The 16,821-nt window shown below is 44.3% G+C and overlaps 1 protein-coding gene across 14 annotated transcripts in view; it reads left to right on the forward strand.

Annotated features, from left to right (window-relative positions):
- PCLAF (PCNA clamp associated factor) overlaps positions 1 to 16,821 on the forward strand; it is a 118,548-nt gene that overhangs the window by 10,889 nt on the left and 90,838 nt on the right. For 6 of the 14 annotated variants that reach the window (XR_011625294.1, XR_011625293.1, XR_011625297.1 and 3 more), the window contains 2 exons: positions 3,546 to 4,109; positions 11,594 to 11,727. Coding sequence is in view for 5 of the 14 variants with exons in the window: in XM_071099362.1 (XP_070955463.1) it covers positions 7,869 to 7,974 (106 nt within the window). In the remaining 9 variants the exon portion in view is untranslated. Of the gene's footprint in view, positions 1 to 3,545; positions 4,110 to 7,868; positions 8,057 to 11,593; positions 11,728 to 13,372; positions 13,501 to 16,821 lie in introns of those variants that run through there. The other 8 variants (XR_003020621.2, XM_071099363.1, XM_011753023.3 and 5 more) reach the window with 6 other exon arrangements.

Below are 16,821 nucleotides of genomic sequence, written 5' to 3' on the forward strand. Positions count from 1 at the left end.
CAGGCTGGAGTGCGTGATCTCGGCTCACTGCAAGCTCCGCCTCCCGGGTTCACGCCATTCTCCCGCCTCAGCCTCCCAAGTAGCTGAGACTACAGGCGCCCGCCACCACGCCCGGCTAGTTTTTTGTATTTTTAGTAGAGACGGGGTTTCACCATGTTAGCCAGGATAGTCTCGATCTCCTGACCTCGTGATCCACCTGCCTCGGCCTCCCAAAGTGCTGGGATTACAGGCTTGAGCCACCGCGCCCGGCCTTACTAATTTCTTATTATAACTCACTCCTAAATTTCTTTTTTTTTTTTTCTGAGACTGTCTTGCTCTGTTGCCCAGGCTGGAGGGCAGTGATGCTATCTCAGCTCACTGCAACCTCCGTCTCCCGGGTTCAAGCAATTTTCCTGCCTCAGCCTCCCAAGTAGCTGGGATTACAGGCATGTGCCACCATGCCCAGCTAATTTTCATAATTTTAGTAGAGACGGGGTTTCACCTTGTTGGCCAGGCTGGTCTTGAACTCTTGACTTCGTGATCTACCCACCTTAGCCTCCCAAATTACGGGATTACAGGCGTGAACCACTGCACCCAGCCACCAAATTTCTTTTTTTTTTTTTTTTTTTTGAGACGGAGTCTCGCTCTGTCACCCAGGCTGGAGTGCAGTGGCCGGATCTCAGCTCACTGCAAGCTCCGGCTCTCGGGTTCACGCCATTCTCCTGCCTCAGCCTCCCGAATAGCTGGGACTACAGGTGCCCGCCACCTCGCCTGGCTAGTTTTTTGTATTTTTTTAGTAGAGACGGGGTTTCACCGTGTTAGCCAGGATGGTCTCGATCTCCTGACCTCGTGATCCGCCCGTCTCGGCCTCCCAAAGTGCTGGGATCACAGGCTTGAGCCACCGCGCCCGGCCCCAAATTTCAAACATTAGTAAAAAGTATTCTTTTTACTCTTCCCAATCTCTCAAAGAGGATCATTTCCCATTTACATAAGTGCTATGTCATTAACTATGAACTTAGTGTATTGAGTCTTTAAGTTTTACTGTCTTTTTCCTTTAGGCTTTTCTTACAAGGCAATTTCCATGTTGGCTTATCTAGCTTGAATTCCATTAATCCTGCCCTTTAAAAAACTACCAGTTCAACTTCCACAAGAAATATATAACCAGGCTGGGTGCGGTGGCTCATGCCTGTAATCCTAGCATTTTGGGAGGCTACAGTGGGCAGATTGCTTGAGCTCAGGAGTTCCAGACCAGCCTGGGCAACATGGTGAGACCCCTTCTCTACCAAGAGGGTGGTGGCGCCGCCTATAATCCCAGCCACTCGGGAGGCTGAGGTGGGAGAATCGCTTGACCCTGGGAGATGAAGTTTGCGGTGAACCGAGCTCCCACCACCGTACTCCAGCATGGGTGACAAAGTGACACCCTGTGTCAAAAATAAAAATAGAAATAGGCCGGGCGCGGTGGCTCACCCCTGTAATCCTAGCACTTTGAGAGTCCGAGGCGGGCAGATCACGAGATCAGGAGGTCAAGACCATCTTGCAACATGGTGAAACCCCGTCTCTACTAAAAATACAAAAAATTAGCCGGCGTGCTACTCAGGAGGCTGAGGCAGGAGAATTGCTTGAACCTGAGAGGTGTTGGTTGCAGCGAGCTGAGATTGCGCCACTGTACTCCAGCCTAGGGTACAGAGTGAGACTCCATCTCAAAAAAATATCAAGTAAAATAAAAATAAAAAATATCACCAATATGGAAAAGTTGGAAAATATAGAAATCCCCATCACCTGGAACCAACCAAGACTAATACCATGGTGTATTGTCTTTACAACTTCTCTGTAAGTACATAAGAATAGTGAAAAACAAAAAGTAGGGATAAAACTATACACACCAAACTTGGTGTGCAACCTTTAAAAAAAAGTTTCCAAGTTTCATTCATCCATTATATTTCATGAATATCTCATTCCTTTCTTTCTTTCTTTCTTTCTTCCTTTTTTTTTTTTTTCCTGATATGAGGGTCTCACTCTGTCACCCAGGAGATAATGCAGTGGCCCAATCTTCGCTCACTTCAACCTCCACCTCCTGGGTTCGATTGATTCTCCCACCTCAGCCTTCCAAGTAGCTGGAATTACAGGCATGTGCCATGGAGTTCAGCTAATTTTTTGTATTTTTGGTAGAGATGAGGTTTCACCAGATTGCCTAGGCTGGTCTTGAACTCCTGAGCTCAGGTAATCTGCTTGCCTTGGCCTCCCACTGTGCTGGGATTACAGGCATAAACTGCCACACCTGGCCAATGTACAAACTTTTTTTATTTTTTATTTTTTTTGAGACGGAGTTTCGCTCTGTTGCCCAGGCTGGAGTGCAGTGTGCAATCTCGGCTCACTGCAACCTCTGCTTCCCAGGTTCACGCCAGTCTCCTCCCTCAGCCTCCTGAGTAGCTGGGACTACAGGTGCCCACCACCACACACAGCTAATTTTGTTGTATTTTTAGTAGAGACGGGGTTTCACTGTGTCAGCCAGGATTGTCTCAATCTCCTGACCTCATGATCTGCCCGCCTCAGCCTCCCAAAGTGCTGGGATTACAGGCATGAGCCACCATGCCCAGCCACAGACTTTTTAAGAAGCTAATTAAACCATACCTTTTACATTTTTAATGACGGGAAAATGCTCCGATAATTGTTAACCCAAAATTCTGGATACAAAAGTACAATCTTTACTGTGTAAATACATGTATATGTACTATATGAAAATATACCACATATCAATAATGCTTATCTCTGGGTAAAAACCTCTTCTCATACTGTATGCTAACAACCTTTAACAACAAATATGCATCACTTTTAAGAATCAAGAAAAATTTCTGAAGGTCATATGAGACAGAAAAGAAATACAAGGGAAAAATCATGCTACTTGGGAAAAAAAGATTCGAAGACTGCCTTTTTATAGATTTGTAATTAATAAGGTCCAGACTTTCTTTTTTTTGTTTTGTTTTTTGAGATGGAGTCTCGCTCTGTCACCCAGGCTGGAGTGCAGTGGCACGATCTCGACTCACTGCAAGCTCCACCTCCCAGGTTCATGCCATTCTCCTGCCTCAGCCTCCTGAGTAGCTGGGACTACAGGCACCCACCACCACGCCTGGCTAGTTTTTTGTATTTTCAGTAGAGATGGGATTTTACTGTGTTAGCCAGGATGGTCTCGATCTCCTGACCTTGTAATCCGCCCACCTTGGCCTCCCAAAGTGCTGGGATTACAGGCGTGAGCCACCACGCCCGGCCAGGTCCAGGCTTTCTAAACAACTTAAATGTTTTGTTTCAAAACAAAGTATTTGCCTGGATGTAGGAGGAAAGAGAGTGATGTCACTGCCATTATGATGCCCCTTGAATATAAAACCCTACTTGCTATCTCCCCTGCACCAGCCAGGAGCTACCCATCCTCCAGCACACTGAGCAGCAAGCTGGACACATGGCACACTGATCCAAATGGGTAAGGGGATGGTGGCCATGCTTGGTCTGGGTCTACTGCTTCTGGCGCTGCTCCTACCCGTTCTGGTTTCTTCATTTGTTCCTTTAACCAGCACGCCGGAAGCTACTGCAGCCGAGACCACAAAGCCCTCCAACAGCGCCCTACAGCCTACAGCCAGTCTCCTTGTGGTCTTGCTTGCCCTTCTACATCTCTACCATTAAGAGACAGGTCAAGAAACAGCTACAGTTCTCCAACTCATACTCTAAAACCGAATCCAAATGGTGCCTAGAAGTTCAGTGTGGCAAGGAAAAAAACCAGGTCTTCATCAAATCTACTAATTTCACTCCTTATTTTATTAACAGAGAAATGCTTGAGAGTCTCAAACTGGACTGGTTTAAAGAGCATCTGAAGGATTGGACTAGATGATAAATGCCAATATTAAATCTGTTGGAGTTTCATGTATAAGACAGAGGAGAAAGACAACGTCAAAAAATTAGTTAAAGAGATTATTAAGCGTGGCTTAAGAAATATGGACACTTAAAACTCTATCTTGAAAAAAAACCTCTTTTTTGATAATAATAATTTCACTTTCATCTAGAGAAAAAGGATGAACTATGGAATGGAGATTCAGTTTTCATTTTAGTTTGTTAAATCTGTAAGGCTGTAAAATGATTAGGTAATATAAAAAGCTTCTATGATTCTATTTATTATATATGTACATTGGAAGAAACTACCAGATGTTACTATAAATATTCTCTGTATTGTTTCAGCCATCCTAATTTAATGCTGATATGCTCTAGATTTACATTGCTAAGTTTTCACTCCTCTTGGGCACTTAACTCTGTTTCTTTTGTTTGTTTGTTTTGAGATGGAGTCTCACTCTGTCGCCCAGGCTGGAGTACAGTGGTGCCATCTTGGCTCACTGCAACCTCTGCCTCCTGGGTTCAAGCGTTTTTCGTGCCTTTCTTGAGTAACTGGGATTACAGGTGCATGCCACCACACCCAGCTAATTTTTGTATTTTTAGTGGAGACGGGATTTCACCATGTTGGCCAGGATGGTCTCGATCTCCTGACCTCATGATCCGCCCACCTTGGCCTCCCAAAGTGCTGGGATTACAGGCGTGAGCCACCGCTCCCGGCCAAGGGCACTTAACTCTTTAGTCTAGGGCTTTGGATTTGCCATTGCATTTGACTTTCTATGTGGTAATTGAAATGTGCCAGAGCAATGATAGACTGGAATCTACTCCAAATCCAAGCATGACTAATTCTTGCATATACACTTAAAAGTGAAATAGTAGGCATTTCCTATCACCCATTCCAATTCAACAAGAATGCCAGATTTTTTAGTTACCATACTTAACTGGATTCCAAAAATTAGAAGTACATTGACTTCAACTAATTTTAAAATAGTGCCTTTTTTATCTTTGTATATGTCAAATAATTTTCACAACTTAACTGATTTTTTTTTGGTATAGGAGGTGGGTTAAAATTTGATCTCTTTTGAAGGCATATTTGATTAATCTTGAAATTAAGAGGTGACTTTATACATGTTGAATAATTTTTACAACTTAAAAATTGATCATTTTTTGTGCAGAAGGTGGGTTAAAAAAGTTGATCCGGCCAGGCGCGGTGGCTCACGCCTGTAATCCCAGCACTTTGGGAGGCTGAGGCGGGCAGATCACAAGGTCAAGAGATAGAGACCATCCTGGCGAACACGGTGAAACCCCATCTCTACTAAAAATACAAAAAAAATTAGCCAGGCGTGGTGGGAGGTGCCTATAGTCCCAGCTACTCGGGAGGCTGAGGCAGGAGAATGGTGTGAACCCGGGAGGTGGAGCTTGTAGTGAGCGGAGATCGCGCCACTGCACTCCAGCCTGGGCGACAGAGCGAGACTCCGTCTCAAAAAAAACAAAAACAACAAAAAAAACCACGTTGATCTGGGCCAGGCACAGTGGCTAATGCCTGTAATCCCAGCACTTTGGGAGGCCAAGGTGGGTGGATCACTTGAGACCAGGAATTCAAGACCATCCTGGCAAACATGGTGAAACTCGGTCTCTACTACAAATACAAAAATTAGCTGGATGTGGTGGCACACACCTGTAATCCCAGCTACTCAGGAGGCTGAGGCACAAGAATCACATGAACCCTGGAGGTGGAGTGAGCCAAGATTGCACCACTGCACTCCAGCCTGGATGACATAGCGAGACTCTGTCTAAAAAAAAAATTGATCTGTTTTGAAGGCATATTTGATTAATCTTTAAATTAAGTTGTGGGCTGGGCACAGTGGCTCACGCCTGTAATCCCAGTACTTTGGGAGGCCGAGGCGGGCGGATAACCTGAGGTCAGGAGTTTGAGACCAACCTGGCCAACATGGTGAAAACCCATTTCTACTAAAAATACAAATATTAACTGGGCATGGTGGTGAGTGCCTGTAATCCCAGTTACTCAGGTGGCTGAAGCAGGAGAATCACTTGAACTCAGGAGGCAGAGGTTGCAGTAAGCCAAGATCGTGCTACTACACTCCAGCCTAGCCTGGGCAACAGAGACTTCATCTCAAAAAAAAAAAAAAAGACTGGGCATGGTGGCTCACACCTGTAATTCCAGCACTTTGGAAGGCTGAGGCAGGCGGATCATGAAGTCAGGAGATCAAGACCATCCTGGCTAACACAGTGAAACCCCATCTCTACTAAAAATACAAAAATTAGTCGGGCATGGTGGTGGGTACCTGTAGTCCCACCTAGTCGGGAGGCTGAGCCAGGAGAATGGCGTGAACCCAGGAGGGGGAGCTTGCAATGAGCCCAGATCATGCCGCTGCACTCTAGCCTGGGTGACAGAGTGAGACTCCGTCTCAAAAAAAAAAAAAAAAACATGAAATAAGCAAAATAACAAATCTGGTTCTGTATTTGCAAAGTGAAGACCAGAAATTTGTCTGCATTAAATTCACAATGCTTTTGTGCTTTCTGCAAATAGTTTAAAAAAAAAAATTAGTCTGATTAGCTACATTGGGGACACTTTCTATAATAGTCAATATTTTTAGATAGAGCCTGGGCCTAAGCATAAGTGGACTTGATTCCTGTAAGTAAAACTTTTACAACTGTCTTGATGTATAGAAGCCTTTTTAGGAATAGACACTTCATTCTGGGCGCGGTGGCTCATGCCTGTAATCCCAACATTTTGAGAGTCCAAGGCAGGTGCATCACCTGAGGTCAGGAGTTTGAGACCAGCCTGGCCAACGTGGTGAAACCCCGTCTCTACTTAAAATACAAAAATTAGCTGGGCTTCGTGGCAGATGCCCATAATCCTGGCTACTTCGGAGGCTGAGGCAGGAGAATCGCTTGAACTCGGGAGGTGGAGGTTGCAGTGAGCCGAGATCATGCCATTGCACTCCAGCCTGGGCAACAGAGCGAGAATCTGTCTCAAGAAAAAAAAAGAAATCCATACTCCATGAGGCCAGGCATGCCTAGCACTTTGGGAGGCTGAAGGGGGAGGATTGCTTGAGCCCAGCAGTTCGAGACCAGCTTGGGCAACATAATGAGACCATGTCTCTACAGGAAAAAAAAAATTAGCTGGGTATGGTGGCGCACACATGTAGTCCTGACCACTCTGGAGGCTAAGGTGGGAGGATTGCTTGAGCCCAGGCATTCAAGGCTGCAGTGAGTTGTGATTGTGCCACTGAACTCCAGCCTGGGTGACAGAACCAGACTGTGTTTCTATCAAAAAAAAAAAAAAAAAAAAAAAAAAAGGACACTCCATGAAATCTTTGGTTCACATGGTCACACACTGATGCTTAGTTGTTCCTGTATCCCATATGGCCATAGTAGCTTTAATAAGTCTTAAGGCAATGTTTGCCATCTTTAGAAACCTACAAGGGAACAAACAGATCCAACAGATCTTGACCTATGGTATGTGGGACTGAACAGTCCCTTTTACTTCTTATTTGTACGTTCTATATCTGTTACATCTGTTTTGGATTGTACATTGTGTTTGGAATGGATTTGCCTTGAACACAAACTAGATAAAAATAGATGGCTGAACGAGTAACTAAAACAAAGTATTTGACATATGAAAGCATATAAAATATTAAGAATTATTCATTACAAAAGTTAGCTGAGTATGGTGGCACGTGCCTCTGATCTTAGCTACTGGGGAGGCTGAGATAGGAGAATCACTTGAACCTGGGAGGCAGAGGTTGCAGTGAGCCATCACTGCACTCCAGCCTGGGCAACAAAGCGAGACTCCATCTCAAAAAAAAGAAATTATTCATTGCTGTTCATAAGCTCATTTGGTAAATGGTAATTAAATGCCTATGATCCATGTTGTGAGTTATTTACAGTAACTAAATCTTAGGCTTTGTTGTTATATCACTATCATGATTTCTGGTTTCCATAAAAATCAACAACCAAAAGGATACCTTTTTTTTTTTTTTTTTTTTTAGAGACAGGATTTTGCTGTTACCCAGCCTGGAGTGCAGTGGTGGGATCATAGCTCGCTGCAGCCTTGACTTCTTGTACTCAAGCAATCTTCCCACTTCAGCCTCCTGAGCAGCTGGGACTATAGATGCATGCCATTGCTCCTGGCTAATTTTAAATTTTTAGTGGAGACCACGCCTTGCTATGTTGCCTACACTGGCAACAAGCAATCCTACCACATCAGCCTCCCAAAGTGTTGGGATTACACTGAGCCATGATGCCTGGCCCCAAAGGGATACATTTTGGATAAAGCTTTTTAATAAGCTTGCTTTCCTGATCCTATAAATTTCTTCTAGTTCTCTCTCAATGTCTGGTACCATTCTTCCTCGTTCTTTTTTCCAATAGGAACAAGCTAATAGTCAAGACTAGCTTTAGAATATATTTCAGACTTCTTGAATTACTTGTGAATTACATTAAGTAAATAAAATATTTAGCAACATAGCCAAATGTGACTATAACACTGGTCATCACAGGAATAAAACCTATATTGTAGCCTTTCCACCCTATGAAAAGAGATTACACATATATTCTCATAAAGCACTTTAATCCATGGTATTATAAAATCTGTGACATAAGCCTAGGTAATAGAGGTTTATATTATTTCTTTTTTTTTCTTTTTTTTTTTTTTGAGACGGAGTCTCGCTGTGTCTCCCAGGCTGGAGTGCAGTGGCGTGATCTCGGCTCACTGCAAGCTCCGCCTCCCGGGTTCCCGCCATTCTCCCGCCTCAGCCTCCCAAGTAGCTGAGACTACAGGCGCCCGCCACCACGCCCGGCTAGTTTTTTGTATTTTTAGTAGAGACGGGGTTTCACCATGTTAGCCAGGATAGTCTCGATCTCCTGACCTCGTGATCCACCCGTCTCGGCCTCCCAAAGTGCTGGGATTACAGGCTTGAGCCACCGCGCCCGGCCTATATTATTTCTTTAGGTCCTGTTCTTAGATTTGCCATTGTTTAGGAGCATTGTAATTACCCCTTTTTTGAAATAATAAATGAGTTTATTAGAAAGGATTTATGATATAAACTCTCTATGGAATATGGTTATTCCCATGGCCTTATTTTTTCCCCAAAGGCAGGGTAAACTCCCAGTAGTTGTGTGGGGTAAGAGTCAGAATCAAGAAAGACTATCTACTTAAACCTTTAACAGAGTTACGATGCTTAAAGTAAATCAGGCCCTTGCACAAAGGAAGTCTGGGTTATGATAATGTTCATTTGTTAATTTGATTTAATTTCCAGGAAAATACAATGAAGATATCTTTGTTATCTAACAACGAGTTAATGATAATCTTTTTTTGTTTTTGTTTTTGTTTTGAGACGAAGTTTTTGCTCTTGTTGCCCAGGCTGGAGTCTGCCTCCTGGGTTCAAGTGATTCTCCTGCCTCTGCCTCCTGAGTAGCTGGAATTACAGGCATGTGCCACCATGCCCAGCTAATTTTTTTGTATTTTTAGTAGAGACGGGGTTTCATTATGTTGGCCAGGCTGGTCTCGGACTCCTGACCTCAGGTGATCTACCTGCCTTGCTTGGCCTTCCAAAGTGCTAGGATTACAGGCATGAGCCACCGCCCCCAGCCATTAACGATAACTTTTTTTTTTTTTTTTTTTTTGAGATGGAATCCCGCTCTGTCACCCAGGCTGGAGTGCAGTGGTGAGATCTGGGCTCACTGCAAGCTCCACCTCTCGGGTTCACACCATTCTGCCTCAGCTTCCCTAGTAGCTGGGACTACAGGCACCCACCACCACGCCCGGCTAATTTTTTTGTATTTTTTTTTAGTAGAGATAGGGGTTCACCGAGTTAGCCAGGATGGTCTTGATTGCCTGACCTTGTGATCTGCCCGCGTCGGCCTCCCAAAGTGCTGGGATTACAGGTGTGAGCCACTGTGCCTGGCTAATGATAATCTTATAACAAATCTGAGTGCCTTCATTTTTACTTCCTTCTTTCACTACCTAGTTCTATGACTATCAAGGATTGCTGGATCTGATTTGAAAACCAAGAATTTTAGAGCAGATCTCACAAATCTTTGTCAACTCTAATAAACCAAAAAAAAAAGTTTTTGATTAAGTTTTGAATGGACTTTTCCTCCATAAAAAGTGTAATGAGGCTGGGCATGGTGGCTCATGCCTGTAATGCCAGCACTTTGGGAGGCCAAGGCAGGCGGATCATGAAGTCAAGAGATCAAGACCAGCCTTGCCAACATGGTGAAACCCCATCTCTACTAAAAATACAAAAAAATTAGCTGGGCGTGGTGGTGCGTGCCTGTAGTCCCAGCTACTTGGGAGGCTAATGCAGGAGAATCGCTTGAACCCAGGAGGCAGAGGTTGCAGTGAGCCGAGATCGTGCCACTGCACTCCAGCCTGGTGACAGAGTGAGACCCTGTCTCAAAAAAAAACCCCTGTAATCAGTACAAAATGACTTTGTTTTTTGTTTTTTTTTTTTTGAGATGGAGTTTCGCTCTTGTTGCCCAGGTTGGAGTGCAATGGCTCAGTCTTGGCTCATGGCAACCTCCGCCTCCTAGGTTCAAGCAATTCTCCCGCCTGAGCCTCCCAAGTAGCTGGGATTACAGGCACCTGCTGCCATGCCCAGCTAATTTTTTTTTTTTTTTTTTTTGAGACAGAGTCTCGCTCTGTCGCCCAGGCTGGAGTGCAGTGGCCGGATCTCAGCTCACTGCAAGCTCCGCCTCCTGGGTTTACGCCATTCTCCTACCTCAGCCTCCCGAGTAGCTGGGACTACAGGCGCCCGCCACCTCGCCCAGCTAGTTTTTTGTATTTTTTAGTAGAGACGGGGTTTCACCGTGTTAGCCAGGATGGTCTCGATCTCCTGACCTCGTGATCCGCCCGTCTCGGCCTCCCAAAGTGCTGGGATTACAGGCTTGAGACACCACGCCCAGCCTAATTTTTGTATTTTTAGTAGAGATGGGTTTCACCATTTTGGCTAGGCTGGTCTTGAACTCCTGACCTCAGGTGATCCACCCGCCTCAGCCTCCCAAAGTGCTGAGATTAGAGGCATGAGCCATAGTGCCCTGCCTGACTTTGGGATAATGTAAATTATTTTTCAAATGCTGCAACTATTCTATTCTAACAATTTTGGGGTTTTTCTTTTTTCTTCTTCTTCTTCTTCTTTTTTTTTTTTTTTTTTTGACATAGAATCCTGCTCTGTTTCCCAGGCTGGAGTGCAGTGGCACAATCAATCATGGCTCACTGCAACCTTGAAGTAATCCTCCTGCCTCAGCCTCCTGAGTAGCTGGAACTATAAGCATATGCCACCACGATCAGCTAATTTTTTTTAGGCAGGGTCTCTGTCCTCAAGGCTGGAGTGCAATGGCACGGTCTCAGCTCACTTCAACCTCCACCCACCACACTCAAGCGATTCTCCTGGCTTAGCCTCCCAAGTAGCTGGGATTACAGGCACACACCACCACTGCCCGGCTATTTTTGTACTTTTAGTAGAGATGGGGTTTCACCATGTTGGCTAGGCTGGTCTTGAACTCCTGACCTCAGATGTTCCACCCACCTTGGCCTCCCAAAGTGCTGGGATTACAGGCTTGAGCCACCGCGCCCGGCAATTTTCTTTCACTTCTAGTCATTTAACCAGATCTACTGCACTATTAATTAGTGTTCCTGATTTGTATAGGTTTGTAACTATTTTTTTCAAACAGTTGATACTTGGATGGCTACTGATGTTCTCTCTTCTTTCCACAGAGAGTGTCCTTTGCAGCCTGATCACACAAATGATGAAAAAGAATAGAACTTTCTCATTCATCTTTAAATAACGTCTCCTTGTTTACCCTGGTATTCTAGAATGTAAATTTACATAAATGTGTTTGTTCCAATTAGCTTTGTTGAACAGGCGTTTAATTAAGAAATTTAGGCTTAAATTTAGATGTTCAAAAGTAGTTGTGAAATTTGAGAATTTGTAAGACTAATTATGGTAACTTAGCTTAGTATTCAGTATAATGCATTGTTTGGTTTCTTTTACCAAATTAAGTGTCTTGTTCTTGCTAAAATCTAGTCATTGCATTGTGTTCTAATTACAAGTATGCTGTATTTGAGATTTGCTTAAATTGTTGTACTGCTGCCATTTTTATTGGTGTTTGATTATTGGAATGGTGCCATATTGTCACTCCTTCTATTTGCTTTAAAAAGCAGAGTTAGACTTTTGCACATTAAAAAAATTCAGTATTAATTAAACCTTACTTACTCTACCCTTTTTTTGTCAAGGAGGCCAAAGACACAATGTCGAAAAACCTTGGGTGGATATCTTCTCTTTAAAAAAATTTAAAGATAATTTGGTCTTGAGGGTTTAAACGGTTGAAAATGCCTCTACACAGCAATAACAAAAAAGATAAAATACTAGGATAGAATCATGGTGGGCACAGTGGCTTCTCAGGAGACTGAGGAGGGAGGTTTGCTTGAGTCCAGGAGTTGGAGACCAACCCAAGCAACATAGAGAAACCCTATCTCTAAAAAAATTTTAAAACAGACTGGGCACAGTGGCTCACACCTGTAATCCCAGCACTTTGGGAGGCCAAGGTAGGTGGATCACCTGAGATAGGAGTTCAAGACCAGCCTAGCCAACATGGTGAAACTCTGTCTCTACTAAAAATGAAAAAATGAGCCAGGCATGGTGGCACATGCCTGTAATCCCAGCTATTCAGGAGGCCGAGGCAGGAGAATCGCTTGAATACGGGAGGCGGAGGTTGCAGTGAGCCAAGATAGTGCCACTGCACTCCAGCCTGAGCAACAGAGTGAGACAATGTCTTAAAAAAAAAAAAAAAAGAAAGAAAAAAATATAAACAATAATAAAAAAAATTAGCCTGGCATGGTGGCATGCACAGTGGAACCAGATCCTGTCTCTTAAAAAAAAGAATTTTTCCTAGGATATGCATTTGATTCGCTATCATAAAATACAATTTTAAAGTTGGAAGTCAATATAACATGAAAGGCAAATCATTCCATAAACCCGTAGGCTTGGCAAAACCCCTCAGAGCTACTATGACATTTTTCAACATAACCAGAGGTATAATTGAAGAAGTAGGTATAATATTCCTCATCACACTTTTTGCAGCAGCCTGTGGTCAAAATTAATCATTTTAGTAGGCATATTTTTCTGAAATATGTTTGTAATAAGTGTATACTTATTTTTACAATATACTATCCATTTGTGTGCTCCCTAAAGTTATATCCTATTTTATTCTTTCCAAATACAAATCAGAGCATTGACCTGATCTTAACACCTTCCAAACTGTTTGAGTCCTGATGATCGTAGATTATATTTTTTGCTTTGTCTTTTAGAGGTGGATATTATTAAACAGAATGTTACTGAATTGGGAGCTGAGTTTCTAAAACCCCAAGTATTTATTCGATAATTAGGTTTATTTTTAAGGAGTAGTTTAAAAAAATCTATTAAAGTCAAGTTTTAATGGGTCTGACAGTTGATTTGCTATTTTTCTTTTCTTTTCTTCTTTTTTTTTTTTTCAGATGGAGTCTCGCTCTGTCACCCCACAGGCCAGAGTGCAGTGGCATGATCTCGGCTCACAACAACTTCCGCCTCCCAGGTTCAAGCAATTCTCCTACCTCAGACTCCGGAGTAGCTGGGACTACAGGCGCTGGCCACCACGCCCTGCTAATTTTTGCATTTTTAGTAGAGGCGGGGTTTCACCATGTTGGCCAGGTTGGTCTCTAACTCCCAACTCCTGACCTCAGGTGATCCGCCTGACTGGGCTTCCCAAAGTGCTGGGATTTTTTTTTTTTTGAGACAGAGTCTCGCTCTGTTGCCCAGGCTGGAGTGCAGTGGCGCAATGTTGGCTCACTGCAAGCTCCACCTCCCGGGTTCACACTATTCTCCTGCCTCAGCCTCCTGAGTAGCTGGGATTACAGGTGCCTGCCACCATGCCCAGCTAATTTTTTAAATATTTTTAGAAGAGACGGGGTTTCACCGTGTTAGTCAGGATGGTCTTGATCTCCTGACCTTGTGATCCATCTGCCTCGGCCTCCCGAAATGCTAGGATTACAGGTGTGAGTCACTGCACCTGGCCAAGGTTCAAATTTTTTAGAAACAATTACACGCCTAAATTCAACTTCAGTCTGGGAGCAGTGGCTCATGCTTATATTCCCAGCACTTTGGGAGGCCAAGGCAGGTGAATCACATGAGGTCAGGAGTTTGAGACCAGCCTGGCTAACATGGTGAAACTCCGACTCTACTAAAAATGCAAAAAAAGACTGGGCGTGGTGTCTCACGCCTATAATCCTAGCACTTTGGGAGGCCAAGGTGGGCAGATCACCTGAGATCAGGGGTTCAAGACCAGCCTGGTCAACATGATGAAACCCCATCTCTACTAAAAATACAAAAATTAGCTGGGTGTGATCGCGGGCACCTATAATCCCAGCTACTGGGAGGCTGAGGCAGGAGGATCACTTGAACCTGGGAGGCGGAGGTTACAGTGAGCCCAGATTGCGCCACTGCACTCCAGGGTGGGTGACAGAGTGAGACTCCATCTTAAATAAATAAATAAATAAATAATAAAAATGCAAAAATTAGCTGGGCATGGTGGTTGGTGCCTGTAGTCCCAATTACTTGGGAGGCCGAGGCAGGAGAATCACTTGAACCTGGGAGGTAGAGGTTGTAGTGAGCTGAGATCATGTCACTGCACTCCAGCCTGGGCCACAGAGCAGGACTCCCTCTGAAAAAAAAAAATGAATCTTTTCAAGTATATGTTTGATAATGCCTCACTTTGATTAGGCAAATTTATACATAATGTTTCCTTTTCAAAGCATTTTCAAAATGTACCATGGCAACTTAGCTTTTCTAAACAGAAGGGAAGTATAGACCCCTTCTTTTCGTTGAAACTGAATTAAAAAGTAAAATCTGGCCGGGCACGGTGGCTCACGCCTGTAATCCCAGCACTTTGGGAGGCCAAGGCGGGCGGATCACGAGGTCAGGAGATTGAGACCATCCTGGCTAACATGGTGAAACCCCGTCTCTACTAAAAATACAAAAACTTAGCCGGTCGTGGTGGTGGGCACCTGTAGTCCCAGCTACTCGGGAGGCTGAGGCAGGAGAATGGCGTGAACCTGGGAGGCGGAGCTTGCGTGAGTCGAGATCGTGCCACTGTACTCCAGCCTGGGTGACAGAGCGAGACTCTGCCTCGGGGCGGGGGAGAAAAGTAAAATCTACCCATTAAGAAGATAGTTAAACTAAGATAGATAGATTGATTTTGAGGCAGGGTGAGGCAGGGTCTTACTCTATTGCCCAGGCCAGAGTGCAGTGGTGTGATCTCAGCTCACTGCAGCCTCAACCTCCCTTGCTCAAATAATCCTCCCGCGTCAGCCTCCTGAGTAGCTGGGACTAAGGCATGCGCCACCATGCCCAGCTAATTTTTAATTTTTTTTTAGATATGCGGTCTTGCTCTGTCACAAACTGGTCTTGAACCCCTGGGCTCAAGCGATCCTTCCGCCTCAGCCTCTGAAACTGCTGGGGTTAAAGGTGTGAGCCACCACGCCCAGCCAAAACCAAGGTTTTAATTTGTACCCTTCACAAAGTTAATCTGTTTTGTTTTTTGTTTTTTTTTTTTTTGAGATGGAGTTTCGCTCTTGTTGCCCAGGCTGGAGTGCAATAGCACAATCTTGACTCACTGCAACCTCTGCCTCCCGGGTTCAAGCGATTCTTCTGCCTCAGCCTCCTGAGTAGCTGGGATTACAGGCATGTGCCACCATGCCAGGCTAATTTTGTATTTTTAGTAGAGACACGGTTTGTCCATGTTAATCAGGCTGGTCTCGAACTCCTGACCTCAGGTGATCCACGAGCCTCAGCCTCCCAAAGTGTTGGGATTATAGGCGTGAGTCACCGCGCCCAGTTTGTTTTTTTTTCTTTTAATGCATTATTCAAATTTTACTGCTTGTGTTATTCCTGACCAGATAATGATTAAAACTACTCCTGAATTTTTGAATGCTAGAGCATTGTGAGCATCATATGTATTTTGTGTTTCCATAGTTTTACAAAGGAAGAGCAAATACTCAAGAGAAAATTATAAAGAGAGCTCAAACGTATTTATTTATTTATTTATTTATTTATTTATTTTGAGACGGAGTCTGGCTGTGTCGCCCAGGCTGGAGTGCAGTGGCGCGATCTCGGCTCACTGCAAGCTCCGCCCCCAGGGTTCACGCCATTCTCCTGCCTCAGCCTCCCGAGTAGCTGGGACTACAGGCGCCTCCACCGCGCCTGGCTCATTTTTTTTTTTTGTATTTTTAGTAGAGACGGGGTTTCACCGTGGTCTCGATCTCCTGACCTTGTGATCCGCCCACCTCGGCCTCCCAAAGTGCTGGGATTACAGGCGTGAGCCACCATGCCCGGCCGACTTATTTAAAAGATGTCGAATGCTTTTTATTTTTTCTCGCTCATCTCTCCAATGAGATTCTATAAAAAGTAGAATTTTGCCTGTGTGCAGTGACTCACACCTGTACTCCCAGCACTTTTGGAGGCTGAGGTGGGAGGATCACTTGAGCTCAAGAGTTTGAGACCAGCCTGGGCATCATAAGCCTCATTTCTACAAATAATAAAAAAAAAAGCCGGGCATAGTGGCACACATCTCTGGTCCCAGCTACTTTGTAGGCTGAGGTGGGAGAATTGCTTGAGTCCAGGAGGTTGAGGCTGCAGTGAGTCATGATCACATCACTGCACTCTAACCTGCGCTATAGAGGGAGACCCTGTCTCAACAGACAAAAACGTGGAATATAAAGCCTAAACTAAATGCACTTTTCTCATGTGTATACTACTTACAAATTCTACTGTACTTAGAATCTTCAGGCTAACTCACTTTCAGAAAAAAATGTTCAACTGAGCCTTGGTTCAACCATCATTGTTATGATGGTTTCTTTTACCTTTGAGAATAGCATATGGAAGTGGGAGAGAGACTACAGGTGTGAGCCTC

Source organism: Macaca nemestrina, chromosome 7, assembly GCF_043159975.1.
Source record: "Macaca nemestrina isolate mMacNem1 chromosome 7, mMacNem.hap1, whole genome shotgun sequence".
NCBI lineage: Eukaryota > Metazoa > Chordata > Mammalia > Primates > Cercopithecidae > Macaca > Macaca nemestrina.